Genomic DNA, 23418 nt, shown 5'->3' on the forward strand with positions numbered 1-23418 from the left:
TTCCTTGAGCTGTGGCATGAGCACTCAGTCTGTTTTGACATCTTTTTCCTCTTGCCACATCGGAGAAAATTAGAAATGATAGTTTTAGTTTTCTGCAAGTTATTGAGAGTAATGTGAGCGGGGAAAAACACACTCTCTTATGCGAGTACTTGTCTGGAATTACATGTAGAGCATGTCAAACTTCCATTATGGGATTCTTCCAGTAAAAGTAATCAACTTTAAGTACGTTTGGATTTTGGCCTGAGCCCAGGTCCTGAATGGACAGCCTCAGCTACTTTAAAACTGTGCAAACATGTAAGATTAATTTTAGGATCAGCAGCACGGTTATGTAGCCAACGTGTAGCTGTAGGTTGCTGGATATCGAGCCAGCTTTTTGGGGGCTCCCCCACTATGCAATGCCATTCCTTGTCTAGAGTGTAACGGGTGCGTGACTCCTCCCATTACTAAATCAGCAGAAATCGGTCAAACCTTTCCTTTCTTACTAAGGCTGCCCCACGAGCAAGGAGGATCGAGTTTCAATGAAGTTTGCTTTTTCCATGCTGTGAATACAGATGTCAACTGCCAGCGGAGGGTCTAGCTGGTGCCACGGCTGGCTATGCATGTCTGAGCAGGGACTTGGCTGGCTGATCACAGCCGAGGGGTGCCGGGCTGGGTTCAGTGGGGGAAGATGCCTGGAAAGTAGAGGGGCTTTCCACATTTCAGCTATGTCTAAAAACTCTTTTGATGTTTTGCCTGGCTTACTCTGATGTTCACGTTCTGTGTGACAGACCCTGCCTCTCTCTGTTTTGTATAAAAAACCTTCTCGCTCACCTCCCTTCTGTTGTAGATCGCACGTCTCCGGTTAGAAAATCTCGCTTGTTTCAGTGGGATTATGGAAAATCTATAACAGGTGGGCTTTGTTTTAGGGATACGTCTTTTCTAATTATGTGTTTGCAGTATGATTTGGGTGGGTGGCCTCTGGGCTAAATGGTCTCTGAATTCTAGTCTGCTGCCTGCCTGCTCTTTGTTCCATCATGGCAGGTTCATAGAGTTCGGTGATGTTTTTGTGTTAATAACTGAATTACAGGTAAAATCACCAGGGCATCAGAACTAAAACTATCTGAAATTAAAGCTCAAAACTAAAACTGAAAGATTTTTAAGATGTTCATTTTACATACAGAAACGGCGCTATTTGCCATCACAGCCAGAGTGCTGTGTCATTACATAGATGGTACCAAAACAGCACCTTGGTAGCAGTTAATGGTTTTAATGTATACTTGGCAGTCTTTTTAAGGAGCTGACTAGCTGTCTTTAAGGTTTAAGGAGAGGTGATCATGAGAGGTACGCTGGTACACTATCCACTCAATAACAGTGGATTTTTTTTTTTTTTTACTACCGTTTCATCAACCAAAACATATTTGGAGGCAAAAGACACAAAAGAATCTCACGTTGTTGGATCACTTAAGGATAGTGGTTTTAAAGTACTCAGCTGGGAAGGGAAAGGCAATAGGAAATGTGGTCGGATGGTATTTGACCTCATACCAGAAACAACAGAGTACATCGTGTAGCTGCAGAAAGAGGTTCATTTGACTCCCGAACCTCATGCATACTTGGTCCCAGCAGACATCTAAGTACCGGCCAAGGAAAAGCTAGTGGTCACTCATCCTGCACTTCTTGTAGAACATTGTTCAAGATGGTGTGCTTTTATTTGGCTTGCGTTTAAAGCATGGAAGTAATAGTACCACAGTGTGCAGGAAGATTGGGGGTTTGGCTGTACTTCTACTGTCCTTTCTGGTGGACCTTAAAATTAACTTTGCCACTCAAGGTTTAAATGTCAGGAAAACCTTTACATTAGAAGAAAAGAATAATTTAACGTGTGATGGGAAGCTTGTGCTCGACAGTGTGAAAAGATGTAAGTATTATCAGCATCTCCTTCAGCCAGGTTCTACTGTTAGCTAGCTGTATGTTTCTTTTGGCTGCTTAATGCAGACTTTAGATAAAAAATAGTTTGTGGGCCTTGTGATTTCTGAAAAGAGACTGCTTCAGAGTTTTGTTTTTTCCTTATTTTGTATTTGCCTTGAGTTCCAAGGCAAGTAACATCTAAGTTGACTTGATTTGCTTCTCACATCTGGATCTTGTATCCTGAACAAATCCTAATTGTATTTTTCTTTTTCTTTGTTTTATTGTGTTCCTTTTTATATTTCTCTCTATTTATTGTTCATATGCTTTTGTCATTTTACATACTCAACATTCTTTTTGATTTTAAATGAAAGTCAAGAGCAGATGTGCCAGATGAAATATATTAGGACTTGACTTTTGGCATAGTCTTAATATGGAGCTCTAGCAGGTAATTTCAGTTTTAGGGAAAAAAGGCATAAGCAGCTTCTTTGTAATGATGAGCTTTAGTACCAGCCTGGTCTATGCAGGTAGTTGAAATTGGGTCAGACTTTCCCCTTAATGCTTACTGTTAAATGCCATATTTTGACACCAGGTGGGGATCAGTGGATAGCCTTAATTGTCAGCTCTGTACAGGAGCAGAAGGATGACAGATAGCGCTATCTACTTAATTACATTGGGACATGTTGATTATCTTCTTATCATTTACTACTCTGGCAGTCCTTTAGGGTCTTGTTATTCATACTTTTGTGACTTTGAAGGATGGCTGCTCATTTTTACGAAAGCATCGTTGTTCCATCAAGATAATGGCACACAAAGAGAGAGTTGGGGGAGGACAGACTCAATGTAACTGGATTAGCTCTTATGCAATTGCTCCTTGAGGTGCTGTTGATGGCACACCCATCACCAACCACGTAAAAGGACTGTGCTAGCTTTCTTAAGCCTGCCTGCTTCATCTGAAAGAGTGACTCATCTTTTAATCAGCTAAAATAATGTGTACTGATGATGCACAAAAGCTGCTGCTGAGTTTGATGAGCACTTGGTTTCGAGCCTGATTGGAACTGCAGAATTCAGCATTTTTGGATCTTGATTCATATTAGTGGCTACACCTCTTTATGGCTAAAAATATACCACAATATTGAGTTAACATTACTAGGAAAAACCTAAATTGTACTATGTTGTGCCATCATTCACTTTGGGTGACCTTTTAGTGATATTGCAGGGAGTCCAGTCCAAATTTCACATTGGGTTACACAATCAGTCTGAAGTCTGGCAGGAAGGAGTACCCATGGCCCTCTAGTAATTGTGTACATGAGCACATCAGAGAGCGCGTTAGGCTCTCTGTTGGCGTGAGAGTTAGCTTGTGAGCTGTTGTGAGGATTACAACTGAGTGATATGTCTGTATGCGACGGTGCCAGGAGCAGCATACCCTCCCAACAGCAAGCTCAGATAGTGATGGAAGACTTGACCTCTTGATAACTGATTTATAACGGTTCACGTTTGCAGTGGTCGAAGACCCCAGTTTATTTATAACGGAGTCAATTACATTTCAATACGCGGAGCTGGATTAACTCCTAGTAAGGAGTGTGATCTACAGACGCTTTTTTAAATTTTTTATTTTTTATTTTTTATACAAATTAAGAGAAATATTAAATTTGAACTTTTTATTTAAAACAGAAAAATGAGGATGAGGAAAAAAACTGCAAATTCAGAGGAACAACAGTTAAATGTGTTCTATGCTGACATTTTAATTACCCGACTGCTTCCAAACCACAATTTGATAATTTGCCCATATGTTTCTGCATCTACTTTGTGCTTCTTCATGTATATTGTCATGCATCACAGACAAAATATTTGGTCACAATCAAATAAAAGGCAGGCGCACCATACCTGGGCCTGTGCATGGTGTGCTTCCATTGTAGGTTCACGTCATTAAAAACAAAAACAATATTTTCTGCTAACCAATGCAGAATGCTCTTCTGTACTTTGGTAACAATCTCAATCATCTTATTAAACACACACACCGGCACGCATGTACACACACATACACACACGTACACACAGTTTCCATGGAAACAGAAACCAGGGCCTTTTATGATTGGTTGTTTGCCCAAGACAACCAAAAATGGTCTCGGCAGCCATGCAAAGATGGGAGATACATCATTTGTATAATGAGTAATGGGACATACACTAATGAAGAAAATAAGATGTTTGTTGTTGCCTGAAGGAGTCGTGTCACGAAATTCGATCATGAAATTGTCATAGAGTATAAATTGAGTATAAAACCCAGTTTTTCAGTCTGTTTAGGGTGACGGCAGACATCTCGGCTCTTTTTTTTTCTGTTATGTTCTCAGACTGCATGTGATGCGTTCGAACAGGCGTGGAACTGCCACTAACGTGGACAGTATCTGTAATAACCACACACAGGCACAGATTCGGGAGCAAACACACACACATATGGACACTTTCCCCTCATGCTGCCCTTTAGTTGCCTAATGTGTGTCTGAGTTGCAGATGGCTAAACGGTAGGAGGGCTGCTTCTGTGTTAGCCATGGTGCTAGCAGTCTTAGATTTGGCTTGTCCTGGCCTGCTGGAGTGAGAGTGAGCGGCCAGCTACCCCCTCTCAGTGACGATGGCAAGTGTACAATTCACGGCTGTGCACTCGCTCAGCATCAAGCTTTACTGTAGTTGCAGGACAAACCTGTGTATTTCTTTTCACAGGAGCCAAGCGGTGTGGTCATTTGACGCTCCGCTGTGGATTAACAGTGTCATTTTGGCTCTTGTGATGTTTTTATGTGTGCTGGCCTGCTTTTTACTTCAGTTGTTTTGATACATTTGTGTTCACAATCACAGGAAGCAAGCTGACCAAGGACCTGAAGCAGTATCTGAGCCAGCGCTTCCAGAAGTCCTCGCCTGACCACGAACTGCAGCAGACCATCAGAGACAACCTCTACCGTCACGCTGTGCCTTGTGAGTTCATGACATGTCTTTTGCTGAATCCTTCTTGTGTCTTTCACATTCCGTTCTTTTTAATAAGTATGCATTCAAGAAATGTATGAGACTTGCATCAAAACACATAATTAAAGGAATCATACAAACGCATACATCAAAGTCTGTCCAAGTACAGTATACATCTTCAGAAGATTCTAGGGTACGTGACCATCAGTCATTTATCCAGTGCTCTTCCTCTTCCTCACATCAGCAACGATATTCTTAAAGAACATCAGTATTGATCAGTCTTATGCACATGATTAACCATCCCTAAATACTGTTTAAGCAGTAGCGTATTACCATTACCAGGGGACAGTGTTGTGTAAGCATCCAAACAAAATCAGAAAACTCTTCGTTTAGGTCATTGCAAACCGCCGTCTCACATCCAGGCTTCATTAGTTTTAGATCCATGTATGAATGAGTTTGCTTGCCTCACACAGACCCTTTACTGCTGTTTCTAATTAAGCCTGATTGTTTGTCTTTAAACCAATATTGGCCGTGCAATTAGCAGGACTGATTGCTTCATATCCTGTTCCTGAAAAACCTTAATCATGACTTCATCTGTTTAATCACACAACATTTCTGTTCATCCCGCTCTTCTGCCTTCTTTCCAAACTAATCATCGACTAGTTGACACAAAGTTAGGCACGCTGCACGCACCACCCATCTTGTCAAGTAACGTCCAGTTAGATCAAGGGAAAAAATATCTGCCGTTTCAACAATGGAGAGTGTAGTCTGTGTAGGGTCAAGTTTGTGAAGACGTTTTACCGCTCATCCAAGAATATTCTTCACTTATTCGCACATTTATGGTGTGTTCCTGAATAAGTTGAAAGTTGGATTTTTTTTCCTGCTCCCAGTAGGAACACCCACTCAACTCGGATGTCCTACTCACAAAGTTTGAGCAGCCCAGAGTTAACAGTCCATGATGGCGGCATTGAACATAGAACTTTGAAACTTCTCTGTAATGCCACTGTTGTGTATTTGTGACTCACTAAATAAGCCATACTCAGAGCACTGACCAGGCCATATCCATGACTGTGCTTTTAAGTGCAAAAAACAAGTGTTTTGCTGAACTGCTAGTAATGCCTGGATTGCTCTACCGTGTTTTTCGTGTTTTTTGGGAACATGCTAACTCAGGAGTGGTGTCACTCCCGAGTTCTGTGGTTTCTGGAATGCAGCGTTAACCCCTAGTGGGGATTGCGGTCTTTGGAGGTGGTCCTGACCTATCAATCATGTGAGTCATCACATAAGCCACGGTGTGAAGAAAGGCGTGTCATTAGCATAACCAGGGGTTAAAGGTGAAACCAATGTAGGGCCTTGCCCCACTCTATCATATTGCCTATTGAGATCCATTTAGGTTAGGTGTGAGTGTTGGAGTTAAAGAACCTGGGAGGAGGTCTTAAGACTGCATTGTAAGTGGCTGATAGCTGGTATCATAAGCCACCACCTCTATTCACCTTTTTGTTTTTTACTTAAGAAGCCTCTTGGATGAGAGATAACATGTCTTCGCAAACCTCAAAAAGTAGATTTGCCTTCTTTTTACCAGCATATAAGACGATGAATAGCCTAGTAGTATCTCATGACCACTGGATCAATAAAGGCAGTAAATATAGTACCTGTAGCTTCATCAGCATCCCTCTATCACTAACCAGTATCTTCTCTGGTTGGATAATCCAGGAATAGAGGCCTGGTGTCTTTGATGTGTTTTTTCTTAGTGTTGATATAGCAGCAGCTATTTGAAAGCACATTTATTTTCTAATGCCGCATATTTCTCTCATATCCACTGCTTCAAAGTGGAATTAGACATTTGAAGTTTCATTCTCTGCTCCAGGAAAAAAACCACTTGAATACAGTGTTGGTGCTAATGATGTGGTGTTATTGTATAAACAACATAATAGCATTCTTATAGACAGATGATATTCCTAGAGTAGATTTATGCCTGGTGCCTGATGCCAATTTTGACTTAACCTTGAATTGCACAGGACATTGAAAGTGGTCCAGTTGGACCAATCAGAGGATAGTGAATCATTATCCTGCTGCTCGAGTTGGAAATCCCTACTTATCGTGGTTACAGAATGCCTGACTTATAATAAGCGAGGGGGAAAGAGCAAAACTGCATAAATGATTGGCTTGTCTGCAAATGTCTCTACTCAGCATTTTAATATTTGCATATGTGGTGCAGTGATATAGTGATCTTTAGTAATATCCATCAGTCTCACAATAGCAATATTACATAATTTCACAATTTCCACAATAAAAACTTTGCTTGTTTTTTTTTTTGTTTTGTTTTTTAGTATAAATTAAAATCCACAGTATGCAAATTGCAATGAAAGTGTTCATCAGCCTTATTCAACAGCTAAATGGTTTCCATGTCCTCGCCATATTGGATTTTAAGTTCATTCTTTTGGAATTGGATTTGAAAAGGATCTGCCGAAGGATGAAAATGTTCATGGTTCTTATCAGCTGGCTTTCTTTAATTCGTTTATTCATGATCTCTCACACAAATTACTATCTGACTTTGTCTGCATTACCTCCACTGCCATATGTCAGCTAGACACTGGTAGATGGTGAGAGGGGCCGGCCGTTTTAATTACGGAGTGGTCCGAGGCACACCAGTAAAAACCTCGCTGCTGTTGGCAGCAAACGGTGCATGAAGGTGTTCTCCGGGCCACATGTTTAATAGGACTCTAAAGTTTTCATTGTCATGGCTCGTAGTGGAGAGTCCATCTTTACCAGAATATTGAATTCAGAGATGCTTTGCAACAGCTTAATATTTTCTTTGTGTTATTTGAGGTCATGTTGCATGGGGCAGTGACTAAATGTATCCTTATGCCCATCACAGTCAGAGCAAAAAGCACGTGTTTGTGAAATGGGTGTGTTTGCATTTGACCTGCAGTTGTGTGAGGTCAGTGTTTATCTTTGTTTATAATGGTCGGATCCTTGATCAAGGCGCTTTCACGTTTCGGTGCTCGTGTGATTTTTTTTTTTTTTTTTTTTTTTTTTTTAAAAAAGCAAACAGCAGGTGGAGAAACAGAAGGAGAGAGAGGTCTGGTGTAATTTGGCAAAAATTGTATTGCAGCTTAATCAACCTTTCTACACGTTTATAGTCCTCCTGTCACTGTCAGAGCACTATAGGTCAAAATCCATGTATTACCTGTGAGCTGCTTGACATTTAGCTAATTCAGTTTTATTTATATAGCACCAAATCACAGCAGCAGTCGCCTCAAGGTTCTTTACATTGTAAGGTACACTGTACAATAAATGGAGAGAGAACCGCAACAATCAGGTGGCCCGCTGTGAGGAAGCACTTGGCAATGGTGGGAAGGAAGAACTCTGTTTTAACAGGAAAGCTCATGGAGGGGGAGCTATCTGCTGCGACTGGGTGAGGGAGACGAGAAAAACGCCAGGATCCAGATTCTTTAGAGCTCCAATGTCGGAACTCGGGAGTGACGTCGTTCCAAAGTCAGTGCATTCTAGAAAAAACATGGAAAAACAGGTTTTGCTTTGGTTCTTAGCAAGGTAAAGAAATTGATTTAAGATTTATTCTGGAAATCGGCAAGAATATCACACACACTGGTTCCCTAAACAACTACACAACAACGGAGGGATTAAACAGTATTTTGTAACAGTTTTCAGTGCGTGTTTGCTGTCTGCTGTCCATACGCCACTTCACTATATCTTAAACTTGAATGTAGCTTTATTAAAAAACAAAACAAAAGCAGCTGGTGTAAATATCCTAATGTTCAGTTTCAGAAAAAACAGACACACTCGCTTCATAGAAAAATGATTGGAGGCTATTTTACCATCCAACCAGCAGTTTTAAAAAGGCACAGTGGAATTGGACTAATTATATAGTTAAGGGGTAAAAACCAGATAAAAATGAACTTTTAAAACATGGTTGGAGAAATGACTAACAAGAAGTGCAAGAGAATTTTTGTTGTTGTTGTTGTCATTTGTCCATAAACTAGTTTCCTCACTCGCATGTCCAAAAAAGTCAGCTGTCCCTATAACCCTGTTAATATTTGAAGCACAGCACTCCCACCCTCCCCCATCTGCCGAGGCATTTATCTGCTTCCCTTGTGGTCATCCCATCTGTACGTCAAACATTCCCAGTCTCCCATTATCCCCACCGACCCTCCACTCCCTCTATCCTCCTCCTCTTCATTCCTGACCCCCCCAACTCATGACACCACTCCCTCTATCCTCCTCCTCTTCATTCCTGACCCCCCCAACTCATGACACCACTGCCTCTCGTCCTCCCGCTGCCACTGCTGCTCCCGTTCTCCTTCTGTATCAGTCTTTGTCTTCCTCTTCTTTTTTTCCTCCCTGCCAGTTACAACGATCGGAGCAGTAGCAAGAAGAAGACGGTTGCTCTGTGGGTTTAATACCTGATATTTAAATCTCGCCGTTCTGTGTCGACAAGCCTTGAAAAGGGAGCTCTGATCTCGCCTGCATCAAGGCAAGTAAGCAGTATTGTCTGCTGTAGTTGTTGTGATGCCGATGGCTTGGGGATCGCTCCTCAAATGGACAGGGTTTGCACAAGTCTGTGTTCACGTGCGTGTGTCTGTCTGTGTGTGTGTGCGAGTGATGATGAATTGCGGGACTGGCAGTGCAGACAATTGGACGACCCGTATATAGGCTAAGAGGACGGCTTGGAGGGAGGTGTGGGCTGAAGCCGTGGGGATCGAGATGGGGGTAGGGTGGAGTTTGGGTGTGGGAGGAGGGCAAGAAGCGGGGGGGATGGGCAGAGAGGAGAAAAGAGAGAGGGGATGGAAAGATTGGGGGACAAACACACTCAAATCAGTGTTGATTCTAGCTAGCTAGTCAAGCTAACATAAACATGAATAAGCATTTAGATGTATAACCTGTGGTTGGATCAGAGCTCACTGTCCTGTCCAATACGAGCGGGTTTTCGTCTGTGTCAACAACGGACACACAAGCCGCCTCTCTGGTCATGCTTTAAAAATTGCAGTCGGAGATGCAATCACACAGTGGTACCTCAACAAAGCAAAAGAAATGCACAAAGCTCTGAGAGTGGCGGTGCCCTTTCTAAGCAGCAAACAAAGTCAAGTAAAGGCACTACAAGGTAAAAACAAGATCTAGATCTAAACTTGAGGCTTTTTTTTTTTCCTGAGAAGAGGATGCATGTCAGTCAAATAATCCGTGTGTCCGGTATCTGTCACGCACTATGTAAGGGAAGCTCTCCTAAGTGTATTCGAACATGTCTGTTCAACAACTGATCCTTCCTGTTAAACCAGTTCTTTGTTGAATTCAACCATCTCTCAAAGCCAAGTTTGCCACGCGCTGGACTTCTCCAAACACCTTACACCACGGCCATACTTGAGTGCAACTTTTGTACTGACACAGAACTATACATTGGCATTATCTCAGTAGTCCATCCACACCACACCTGCTGACATCTGCGAATTAAAAGAATCTTCTGAAATACATTTATCTCTTTATGTCAGAAGTTAAGCTATAGAACCGGGGGACAGTTAGCTTAGCCCGACAACTGGGAGGAGGAGGAAACGGTAGCCAAAACAGTATTTGTGTCTGCTCATTTCAAAAACGGCTGCAAGGCTTAGCTAACCAGCTGCTGGGTGTAGCTTCATGCAGACATAGGAACATTGTTGTTGTACAGATTTATTTTCTGTTTTTGCTGACTTTTGTTTTTTTTAAACCACAGGGGTAGGGCTCTAGGTCACAAAACAGCATCTCTGTATTAGTTGGAGCACACTTAAAATGGGGGGTTCCCAGCATGCTGCAGGTAGATGAAGCCAACTGTGCAGGAAACAGTAACTGCCGAATAGGCAAAATGGTTTTTATTTTTTATTTTTTTTCTCCGGGGTACAAAACCATTATCAGGATCAAAGGATTGCTGCCATAAAGGGGATTTGTGATAGATGAAGTCCCTTGGAGTGTACGAAGCAGCACACCTTGTAGATTAAATGCTAATATTATTGCTAAAACTCGCACCAATGCAAGTGTCCAGCAGTGATTTACTTTTTTTTTTCCTGATGGCAGTTGCTCCTTCATTACATTTTAAAATTTAACTTTTGAGCTCTGCAGTCCATCAACACCACACTCAAAATCAAGTGAGATTTCCATGCATGCAGATTTTATTGACCTTTGACCTTACTCCATTGTATATCTTTGCACTGCATTTCCCAGCCCCCTTAACAACAAAGCACAACATAGCAGCTTCTTCCACTTGGAAAGTTTAAATATGTTTTTTCTTGTTTGTCCATATTTCAGCTTGACTCTCACATGAAGGACCTTTGAACTCGTTCTTTTGGGATTGTTCTGCAGTTATCCCGGTTGATTAGTTGTGTTATAGTTTGCTTATCTATCCACCAGACTTGTAACCTCTATAAATATCAGCAGTGTAGGAATTAGGCTATTTAGCTCCTTCTTTTGCGTTTGACATATAAATTTATGCAGCTTCAGTCTCACTTCAGTCCATTCCTCTGTGGCCAGCTCTCATCTCACCTCCTAACTCCACATCTTTATTTGCTGCAATAGGTTCCTCGTCACATGTCGGTCTAGGATGACTTGCCAGGAACTTGTTCAACAGCCAGAGCAAGCGTACGCCTTTGTGTGTATAAGAACATCAGTGTCCTGAGAAGAGCGGTGAAACAAGAGGTGTCGTTGGGATCCGATGGGATCTATGAGAACAAGAAAGAATAGGGGTGAATAGCCAAGAGGAGGGGAGGGAGCAGGGGGAAGTGGGCGGGTGCATGTGGGTGCCTGCGAGACGGGAAACAGCGGGGCTCAGTCAGCGAGAGAGAGACTGAAGCTCAGCTCAGCGCTGGTGTGTGTGGGTATGAGACGGGAGCGCATTATAAGTCAGTGTGTGGATGCTGCTTAGCTTAGCTCTCGTTAGCTTAGCATCACAAAGCTGGACAGAGGACAGACACACAGGAGAAGGAAGGAGAAGGTGGAAAGGAGAAGGAACGGTGGAGCTGCACTGTTTGTTTTTTGGGTTGTTTCTCTCCCCCCTCCTCATTCCTCATCTACACCTGATTGGATTTTTTTTTTTCCTCCTGTCTCCTGTTGACGTGGTGTTGTTCTGTGGACTGTAGTGGAAGGAGCAGAAGCCCCCCCCCCCCCTTCAAAGGCTCCCTGATTGAGGTATTTTGATTTGAGTTTTCTTTGCAGAAGAGACACCTAGGGTTGCTGTGATTTAATGGTTGGGGGTTGGGATGGAGAGGCAGGCGATGGGGATGGCTGTGCATCAGGCGGAAGGTATGAGGAGCAGAGCGAGGGAGACGGAGGCACATCGCTGGCAGTAATGGAGGCTGATGTGTTGTGGTCAAACGGAAGCTGTGTGTGTCTGTGTCTGTCTGTCTCAGGTATGCTCGTGTCTGTGTGTATTTTTGTCTGTGGCCCGACACGCTGCCCCCGTGTGTGTTTGTGTGTGCAAAGTGTCACTTCCTGTTTGTGAATGTACAGTATGTGTGTTTGTGGTGGAAGCTCTTCAGCCCTGTGATGGCTCTGTTAAGGCTGTGTGATCTGTTGACATGTGTGATCACATTGGAAGCCATTGCCTCCAGCAGCAAACTGCCGCCTGTATGTTTGTCTGTCTGCAGCTTCTGGGATGCTACGGTTAGCTTTTGCCTTTCTTTCATCCTTCCTCTTTCTCCCCCCAACCTTTCTTTTCTTTCTTTTTTTCTTTTTCTTCGATCTCATGTCTGGATGACCCCCTCCCCATCCCCATCCCTGCTCCCACCCCGCCCCTCTAAATGGATCGTTTTAGAGCCTTTCTTTTCCATTTTCACATTGCTGTAGGTAGTAGCTAGCCCATGGTGCTTTTTTCCTTTATGGGTGGAATAAAAAAGACAAAGGCCGGCTGTGAGTGTGTGCGCAGGGGCATTTTCAGGCAGGTTTCTGCCTGATTTAGCTTCACACTGCACTACTGGCAGTGGATTTTATTAGCTCTCTCCTTTTAACCTGGTCCTCATCTATCTGTATGGGAATCATATGGGGCTGAATGAATTTCTTATAAAGGGAAAGAATGGAGAACATAGCGGGTCAAGAGAAATCCTGCTTTGATCTGATTGTGGTGTGTATTTGTATTTTTATGTGTGCGTTGTCTCTTATTTGCATACCTCTTTCAGCCAACCAGAGTGGCGAAAACTACCTCCCCTGACTCAAAGCAGTCAATCGCAAATGAAAAGCAACTATAGGTCTAGAAAACCCCAACAAAAATGGTCCCTTTTAATATTTGTTTGCCCATCATCACCACATAAGGGAGATTGTTTGAGGTGTTGGGGCTGTTTGAAAGCCTGGACAATGGACTGCAACTGCTCCTCTCCTCAAACCTAAAAAAAGTCAAAAAACATAAAGCAAAACAAACAAACAAAAAAGATGTAATGTAAACAGAAACGTGAGGATTGGAAAATGCTGGAATTTGTGGCTTGTGCTTTTGGTTGGATTAACCCTTTACTGAGACAGATGGCCTTATCCCCCTGCCGTGGTGACAAACCCCAGTCAGCTTGTGACCCCTCCTGCATTTGCGTGTGTGTGTGTGTGTGTGCGTGTGTGCATTCTTACACCAAAAGGGGAAGAGAAAAAAGAAGGGGAAAAAACACTGGCAGGCTTGCTCTGGCCAAGAAGATGGTGGATGGCTCTGTTTTGGTTTTGGACTATAGCGACAGTCTGCTACCCCCCCACGTGTGTGTGTGTGCTTGTGCATGTGGTTGTGCGCATCTTGAAAATTATCCATGAAGACATGCCTTAGTATCTTCTTGGAAAATGTGGACTAGCCGGCTAGCTTTGACATGAGAGCATGTTTATTGTGGAGACTGAGGGAAATGCTTTTGTAATAGCTTCTGCACAACAGTTGGGTCTAAGACTGTAGCCAGATTTCTGAGGCAGGCCCATAATCCGTGCTGCTTCCTTGTCATTTTCCACCAGCTACATACAGTATTCTTTAAATTGGCACCTATTTAATCAAAGCAGATGCTCTAATAAACCACAGTGAATCAACAAAATGTGGCCCGTTTGAAGGAAAAAACCCTGAAAACTTGGCTATAGTTACCTTGTGTGTGTGGTGCCCCCCCCTTTATTCTTGTCTTGTGTTTAATCTACCAAAAGCAAAATGCGTAAATACTTTCCAAAATAAGCTTGTCTCTTTTATAACGATTATGGAATTTTTGTAATGAGTTTGACTAAAAAATAAATTGTCTGGATGTTGTCACAGTTATAAGAACAAACCATAGGCACTTTGTGTCCCATAGGTTTATGTGTTAGGTGCCTTGTCTAGTTGATTGGAAGAGTTGGAGACTAGTAAAAAGGGCTACATATAAAGCAGGGGTAGGCAACTCCAGGCCTCGAGGGCTGGTGTCCTGCAGGTTTTAGATGTGTCCTTGATCCAACACAGCTGATTCAAATGACTAAATTACCTCCTCAACATGTCTTGTAGTTCTCCAGAGGAATTGCGATGAACTAATCATTTGATTCAAGTGTGTTAACCCAGGGTGAGATCTAAAACCTGCAGGGTACCGGCCCTCGAGGCCTGGAATTGCCCACCCCTGGTAATCAGCCTCATGTGACGTCAAGACAATCATATTTGTCTATGAAGATGTTTTAAAAAGGTCCTGGTGTATCGAGTTTTACGGACATGAACTTGCATGACCTCTCTAACCTGCTATTCATTGCTGCTAGAAGATAGCTGGTCAAGAGTTCATTTGCAGCTGCTAGCATCCTATGACTAAAAAATGACCAAAATCTGAAATGTTTGGTGTAGATTTTTAACCAGAATGCCTTTTAGTGTTAACTGTTACCCCCATAAAGATGACATCTGGCAACCTCCCCCAAGTTTTGGCACATAACTATATATCAGGGGTGGGGAACTCCAGGCCTCGAGAGCCGTTGTCGTGAAGGTTTTAGATCTCACCCTGGGCCAACGCACCTGAATCAAATGATTAGTTCATTACCAGGCCTGTCGAGAACTTCAAGACATGTTGAGAAGGTTATTTAGCCATTTAAGTCAGCTGTGTTGGATCAGGGACACATCTAAAACCTGCAGGACACCGACCGTTGAGGCATGGAGTTCCCCCACCCCTGATATATAGCAATAAAGTTGTGGTTTGACTATACTAACTTGTGAAGCAGCCATGAAATAGGACCACTCTGTTGAGAAAAGGGACAAAGGTTACATCTAGCAGGCATCTGATGGGGAAAGAGTTAATATTGGTAGCATGCATTGTATTAATCTCAGTAGCCAGGCACAAACAATGTCTTCTCTTTTACTTGACGCAAACCATAAGCGAATCCTCTTTATCCTTCACATCTGGATTTCGGTATCACTGGTCATTTACATAAGTGCTGTAGCCAAAATGAATTAAGCTGTAATTATACTTCTGGATTGTATGACATCAGCAACATTAGAGCAGAAAAACAGATTTGGGCCTACAGTGGGACCCGGTGTGAGACTTGAGGAGAACCACAGTTCTCCACCATTCAAACCCGAAACAGGAAGAGTTTTGCCCGACCACACAAGCTGCTGTTATAACTGCCAAGCGTACTGCAGACAGAGAAATCACAAATGAGCAGATCAGAGACTGGGTGGAGTCTGTGGTCTTAATCAATGAACTGGAGAAGTGATGGAAGCAGAAAGGAGTGATGGAGGGAATGGAAGCAGAGGGAGTGAACATCACAAGTCCCTGTGGACTATCCACTGAGTCGTGTCATGAAAGTTTTAACCAACTTTTGCAGATAACAGCTTCTGCTCTACCCTAGCTCATACATATAATCTGGAATACATTGTGCCTTGTATTGTGTCTGTGTGTGTGTCTTATCACGTGTAGAAAAACAACATTTTGTCCAAATATGCTGTCAGAGTTTAGGAGTGGCGCCATTGTCTATGTGTCAGTCACAGACCACTTAAAATGCACCGTTTCAAATAACTCCTGTCCTGAGTGACCTGAATGGCAGCACAGAAGCCGAATAAGAACAGCTGGCTCTATTAATAGAACAATTATGATAATGAATCATTGCCAAACACATTTATGATGGCCTACTTTTCACTCACAGCACTGATCACTTCAGTGGTGAAAGTGTTGAAACAAACAATGATTGTTTTAATATGCTGCTTTTATTTCTAAATCCAGAAACCCACTAATCTGTATGTTGTTTCTCTGAACCTCGATGTTTGAATGACATTTGTTTTTTAGGTCACACTGGTCATTCTGTTGATATAGCGTGTCTGTTGATATAGTGTGGGCATACCCTGAAGTGCCCCATTACAAAACTGATAAGTTATTTTCAGCACCAATACAGATTAGTTGGAGTCAATTTGACAGTTTCCAGTAAAAAAACAACAACAAACAAACCAAAAATACAAAAATCATGCTGTCAGTTTTTAAAATGACTCCATACAAAAGAAAATCATTAAATGTATTTTCTCATGCTATCTCTACGTGAAAGAACCCTCTGCATGCTTCTTAAACCACTCACCTGAACTGCTACAGCCTGCAAATACACTCCTTTGTGCCTGTGTGTGGCACAGTATCCTTTATTGATATATCTGATATCTAAACAATTGCACTGAATAAAGAAAGATGTCTTTATTGTTGTGATTGATCAAAAATTATTTTATTTTGAAAGGGTGCGTGTGTGTGTAATCAAATACATCATGGTTTTACATAGATGCTGCAAATTTTTTATACAGAAATTGCTGCGGTGTGCACACTATTGCTAATTATAACCATACAGTGTGACATGTGTGCATTAACCCAGTTCATGTTGCTTTTTTAACAATACTGTTGCGTCATCAGCAGTGACAAAATAACTTCTGCTTTCTGGTGTGGCTGTTGCAGATTAGGCAGGTATTGATCACGTGCAAAAACATGTTTAAAAAGTCGGCACGTGTGCGGCAGTAATTTGTCTTGGATGTCGTTGTGAAAGAATTCATAAAGAAATGCCGTTTGGACAGGCTTGACCTATAAGTCTTTTAATTCAAATATCAGGTACACAGTAATTGTGTGGAACAGTTTTTCAAGGTTAGAACTATTATAATCGTGTTATTTGGATATCCTGACCTGGGTCACTGCTTCTTTTTTTTTTTAAGTTGAACCTTATATCTCCATGGTGACCTTCATCATCCCCTTCATCTAGAAACGCTCAAACCTTGAGATTTGCACTAAGAACCTTCTTGCTGTAAATCTTTCCCCCTTAAAGACAACATTTGAAGACCCTTCCATACCCTTTATTGCTATATCAGTAAAGACATGATTTAATGATCATTAGAATAGTTTCAGAGTTTTTCCAAGGGTAGCTGCAGAGGCAGAGACCATAGGCCTGAAATATGACTGAAACTGCTTTTGGAAAAAAGCTCAAAGGGTTACTCCAAGTTAGCGTCCAAGGGGTTAAGAGTTAAAAGACCAGCTGATAGTAATATCAAAGAAGTATATTTCAGCCTGGTTCTTTTGCCTCTTTTTAAACCATGACAGCTTAAAGATTTAAGCGGGCTGAAGATGCCCTAATGATTTTTGCCAAACTAAAGCTTCAAACTGGATCAAATAAAGATGTCAAGGAGGGCGACTTCCCAGCTCCCAGCTATGATGACAAAGTCATCTGTGGAGTCAAGCCCTGTGTTGTCCTTGTGGAAGGAATTAAATGTAGGTCACCACCAAAATGAAAGGCCCGGCCTCGGCCTGGGGGGATATGTGCCCAGGGTCCTCTGTTGCTCTGGGGGAATGCAAGTGTAGGAAATAAACAGATTTATCACACGTGGCTATTTTTAGAAGCTGTGTGCGTGCCTGTAGAGCCTCCTTCTACTTCTTTTTCATCTGCCTTAATGTCATCGTGTTAAGGAAATATGGCTAAGATTACTTTTGTCTTTTACTTTGTCACTGACTATCATCTGACTCAGTTGTTGCCCAGCTACTGTCTACTAGAACATCTCCTATGTTAGGTCTTCTGTCTCCTATATAATTCATCAAGGTTCAAGTCCTCAGACTTCTGTCCTTCATAGTGTTGTGGAATATGTTTCAGTGAAGAATAATTAAACAGTGTTGTCATGCTCTTGTGTCATTGTACTCTCAAATCTAACTGAGATATCATGCACTGACTTCTCAAATGTTGCTAAACCTAGTGTCCAACCTTGTATCCAGTTAGGTTAAAAAAAAAAACTACATAAAATATAATTAAAACTGAATGTGGTGGTTTATAAAAATACCCCGAAGATGACACTTTACATGTACAAGGACACCGAGACATTGGTGAGGTCTGGGGCAGCAGTGACGGATGGATTCAAGGTGGGGTGGGATTACGTCAGGGATCGTCTCTGAGCCCCTTCTTGTTTGCAGTGGTGATGGACAAGTTGACAGATGAGGCCAGGCAGGAGTCTCCATGGACTATGATGCTCACAGACGGCACTGTGATCTGTAGTGAGAGGAGAGAGCAGGTGGATGAGAGCCTGGAGACATGGAGACATGGACTAGAGAGAAGAGGAATGAATGTCGGCAGAATACATGTAGCTGTGAGTGTGAATGAGAGGGAGATGGGTGAAACAGTGAAGCTGCAACAAGCAGAGGTGGTGAGGGTAGAAGAGTTTAAATACCTGGGGTCAACCATCCAAAGCAATGGACAGTCCACAAGGGGCGTAAAGAAGAGAGTGCAGGTGGGGTGGAGTGGGTGGAGATGAGTGCCAGTGCCAATCTGCGACAGAAGGATGGCAGCAAGAGCGAAAAAGAAGGTTCACATGATGGTCGTGAGACCTGCTATGATGTGTGGTTTGGACAGGATGCCGACCCGGTAGGTGATGGAGGGAGAGGATTAGAAATTAGTACATCAGAGGGACAGCTCAGGTTGAGCAATTTGAAGATAAAGTTAGAGAGGCAAGAGATGGTTCAGACGCGCTCAGAACAGAGTACTGGATACACTAGACAAAGGATGTTGAAGAGGAAACTGGCAGGAAAGAGCAGAGGAAGACTCGTGGATGCGGTGAAGGAGGACATGCAGAGGGCTGGGGTGAGAAAGGATATTAGGGATAGGGTGAGATGGAGACAAATGATCAAAACAGCAGCAATTTGGACATTTTACAGTTGATGACATTATTAAGAAACAGGTCAGTAACAATAATTGGTTAGTGTCTTATAGAAGGTTGAGCTTTTTAGAGGTGAAGGTGTGGAAGTGTTCACCATGCTGTGAAAGACTGCCTCGTCAACAGTCAATATTTTTTTCCCAATTAAAACACGAGTGATTTCTAAATGATTATAAAACATTAGATTCAGTCTCCACACAGCGTCCCGACTTATTTGGCAACTTGGTTGCTTTGGGGAGACGATCCCTCAAAATAGTCTACCATCAATTAAATATGGATGAGCTGCTTGGATTTCTCTGGCACTAGTGTCAGCTGTGCTTGAAGTTAGTTTGTAAAGATCATTATATCAGTTTTTTGTTTTAGAGCAGGAAATCATAAGGTGTACTGCATGCATGTTTTGTTTGATAAGTAATGAGATTCCATGTAAATTCTTAGGCCGTGTATTTGTGAAAGAGACAGTTATTGTTAGTCATCTTGTGTGAAGTCTTGATTTTTTTTTTTCCTTTGGTATGTAATATGTGTCACCATTACACATCAAATTATTTTTCTCCTCGTCGTTGAACCAAAATATGAACCCTGAACACCCCGGTTCAGTTTGGATAATGGGACATTGGCACAAAAGGAGGCAGTCTGATATTGATCTGCTGTAAGCTGAGTGACTGTTTAGACAAAGTGGGCAGGCCAAGGTCACAGTGAGGGTCGTGGCTAGTTGCTGTCATCTATTGATTGTGGTTTGAAAGACGTGCAACATTATGCCCTTGATTGCTGATAAACCCGATTCTGCGAAATTCTGATTATTACTAAGGTCACTAAAGTAGTTGTCATTCACTTGTTTTGTAAATACATTAAACTTCAAATGTTCAAGAATTATGAAGGTTTCTTTTACTTTTACTTGCCAACAGAAACATGCATGTGCAATCCAGATCTTTACACGATCAAAATAGCTGATTTAAAAGCGTTATAAACAACTTTTGAACACTGCATCATTCAAGAAAAGGTTCAAGAGCAACTCAAATAAGAAGCCCTGAAATGTTATCTGCTTACCAAGTTAGGAATTTATCACTAAGGTTTTAGCAACTTTAATATAGTGAAACTAGGGGGGGCTTATACAAAACTTCAGCTAGTATCAGTAGTTTTCAGTGCAGCCGTAAGGTGGACAACACTGGAAACCTGACAGCACTTAATTCAATTCAATATTCAATTCAAAGCACTGACAACAAAATTGTCATTGCAAATATCTTCCCAAGTGTTTACAAGGAACGCTGACTAATGTTGAGTGTTGCAATGCTACGAGAAAATGGCAATGGGCTTGTTTTGGAGTCAGGAGTGGGGGAGTTGCTGCAGGGAGGAACGTGGAGTCTTAGGCTATAGTGGAAGAGGGATGTTAAACATTTCAGAATGATGACTGGGAGGTCACAGAGTTCATGAGCTTATCTGCCTATGAAACCTCTAACTGTAATGCTAGAGGAGCATGGAGAAAATGGAAAGAATTGCAGGGAGTGTTTCTTGAATGAAGAGCGGAGTGATCTAGTTTCGTCGGTGATGGGCTGTGTAGACCCTGAAGCAGATACTGTTGTAGTGAGTGAATAGGTTTTTGATTGTGCCTATTAGAATGTAGTAAAGTTCAAAGTCAGAGGACTTCAATGCTTTTGCTGTAAGAACGTGCAGTCATTTCGGTTAATTTGACACTATCTGAACGTGGCAGCTTCTTCGCTGGATGCACACCCTAAATGCATTTCTGGAAGAGTATGTTACGAACATTTACACATCACTTTCAGCACGGCACATCTGAACACTATCCCATTAAGAGCTTGGCGTGCACAAGATAACAGCTGTGCTCATGTGTCTTGTCATGATATTCGCAGCTCACTGACAGAAATGATTGATTTAGAGCACAGCAAAATAAAGAAATGACTGCTTTCTAACCTCTCTCACAGTCTCACTTTGTCCAAACTGCCTTCTTTAGAGATGAATCTAATTTTTGTTCAGACGGCAAAGATGAACGTGTTATCAACGCTGGTGCCTAAATGCAACCGAATACAAACGTTGAGGCACACACTGACCTCACCATATACCTTTTGTATGTTGCTTTTGCTCACTCCCTGACAACAAAATCCCCCCGAAAAACAAACTTCCTGGAAGGAACTTCCACACATTACAACAGTTCAGAATAATGACGTTCAATCTGAGTTTTGACAAAGCCTTGCTGACACTTGTTTCCAGAAATAGTTCCTCTGGGTTTACAGTGGTCCCTCGTTTATCACGGGTGTTACGTTCTAAAAATAACCCGCAATAGGTGAAATCCGCAAAGTAGCTAACTTTATTTTTTACAATTATTATAGATGTTTTAAGGCTGTAAAACCCCTCACTACACACTTTCTACACTTTTCTCAGACAGGCGTTGACATTTTCACACGTTTCTTGTTTAAATGCTCTCAAAGTTCAAACCAAGTCCAGTATTATAGAATGAAACCAAAGATCAAGCCCTGATTTCAGGTCCAGAACGTGGGAACAGAGCAGCTGCGAGAGAATTCAACATTAATGAATCAATGGTATGGAAGTGGAGGAAGCAAGAAGAATGAGTAAAGTTTGACTTATCTGACTGTTTGGTTTAACTTAATGCGCCTTATAATCCTTTGACGTCAACACTGTTGCGTTTGTTGTCTTCTGCTAGCAAAGGTTTATGTAAATTTGACAAGCTGGACGGATTCTGTTCTGTACAGGAGACACGGCACGAGATTGATTGACTGAAGATGGTCTACAGTCGATCAGGACGCAGAACACAATGTGCTGTGAAAGAGAAGAAAAAAAAAAAAAAACACAAACAAACCCCCCCCACCACCACCACCACCACCACCAAAAAAGTGCAAAATTGCACCAAAAGCAATCGAAACAGCGAGGAACCACTGTATTCCACACCTGCTGCACCAAACAGAGGAAACCAAGCAGGGAAATAATTGCACTCCCTGATGCAGCAGCATCCCTGTGTAGGTTAAATTAATCCCGTCATGAAGACAGCATCGATTCATATCTAACAGAAAATGACTGATTATATATTTGACTACAGACAGTTGAGCTGTCAGTTATAGTTGACTAATCCATTTACTAAAGTTCATGGATGCATTTCAAAATTTGAAATCCTCAGTCATAAATCTGGTATCAGAATTAAGGTGCCGAGGTTTGACAAATCTGACCTCGTGCGTTATAGGTCAGACGGAGTCCTATGAAATCTCACAAACGACAGATGATACTACTGAAGATTGTTATAGTGAAAGTGACACATGTCTGATTGACAGAATGTCCTCACTTTGAAATGATTGAGAAATTCAGTCTGAAGGGGCCTTCTGTTAGCCAGGAACAATTGTATACCTGAAAATGGTATTTTACCTTTTTTTTTTTTTTTTTTTTTTTTTTTAAAGCTCAACGTACAAAGTGAAGTTTGTCACTTGGTTACAATTAGGTTCCCAGTTGATAAAGCCAGCCATGGCCATGTTTGATAGTGGACATGATGTTGCCAACTGTTGAGGATGGCAACATTAAAAATCACAGAAGTTTTACAGGCCTTGCTGGAACGCTTTGAAATACTAAAGTAAGCCGATAATAAATGTGTTCATGTTTCAAAAGCCTTAAAACTTCCTTTTCAAAGGACTTTCATTTTGTTGTGCTCTCACACAGTTAAGTTGCCATAAGCCATGTTTTGATCCAATATTAGTTAAAATCATTAGTACCACTTTTATTTCTCCCTTTTTGCTTCTTGTCTACCTTCTGCTTTTACTTTTCTTAATTATTTGGCCAGTAAGTTAAGGGGCATCGAAGCAATATGATCATTGACTTTTCAAAAACATTTTTTAGCAAAGGTGGCCAGTATCCATTCCACCCCGCACCCAATAAGTACAGATGTGCTGAATTTAAGTTGCTCTCCTCGTAGAGTCTGATCCGATCACCATAGGTGGTACACGGCTTAGACAGGGCAGCGCCCCCTCTGTAGCTGTTATGATAATGAAGCGGTGTTTATGAGTGTATGTGTGTGCTGCAAAGGGGATCGTTGCATAAAGCTCCATTAGGTGATTACCCTCCACCCACACCCCCGTTATCCGTAGACCATGCCATTTGGTGACACCTCCCTCCCCACTGTCTGTGTGCGGGCACTTACATATGCATGTTTTGGCTGGCAGAGGGGGAACAGCTGCTGATTATGACAAGGACACTGAGTAGGAAGTGTCTGCTTCTCAAACCTGTTTATACTATTACAGGCCAAAAGGTAGGTGGGGGGTGTGTGTGTGTGTGTGTGTGTGTGTGTGTGTGTGTGTGTGTGTGTTTGCCATTCACATATGAGCCAGAAGACTGCTTCTGACTGTGGGTATCTGAGTCAACCTTCTGCTGGGCTCAGCTTGCTGGTTTCTTATCTGTGGGAAGGAACAGACAATCGGATAGTCAGGCAGACAGGAAGGAATAAAGGTCAGGCACAGCTCCATATGTTCACACAAACATGCGCAAAAAGT

At 42.1% G+C, this 23418-nt stretch overlaps 1 protein-coding gene across 39 annotated transcripts in view; it reads left to right on the top strand.

Moving 5' to 3' along the window:
- LOC102295526 (membrane-associated guanylate kinase, WW and PDZ domain-containing protein 1) overlaps positions 1–23418 on the top strand; it is a 137360-nt gene that overhangs the window by 52315 nt on the left and 61627 nt on the right. For all 39 annotated transcript variants that reach the window (XM_014339721.2, XM_014339729.2, XM_042228249.1 and 36 more), the window contains exon 2: positions 4729–4845. In XM_014339721.2, coding sequence (XP_014195207.1) covers positions 4729–4845 — 117 coding nt within the window. The remainder of the gene's footprint in view (positions 1–4728; positions 4846–23418) is intronic.

The sequence above is a fragment of the Haplochromis burtoni genome, unplaced genomic scaffold (genome assembly GCF_018398535.1).
Source record: "Haplochromis burtoni strain Fernald_Lab_line unplaced genomic scaffold, NCSU_Asbu1 Contig_314, whole genome shotgun sequence".
NCBI classification, from domain to species: domain Eukaryota; kingdom Metazoa; phylum Chordata; class Actinopteri; order Cichliformes; family Cichlidae; genus Haplochromis; species Haplochromis burtoni.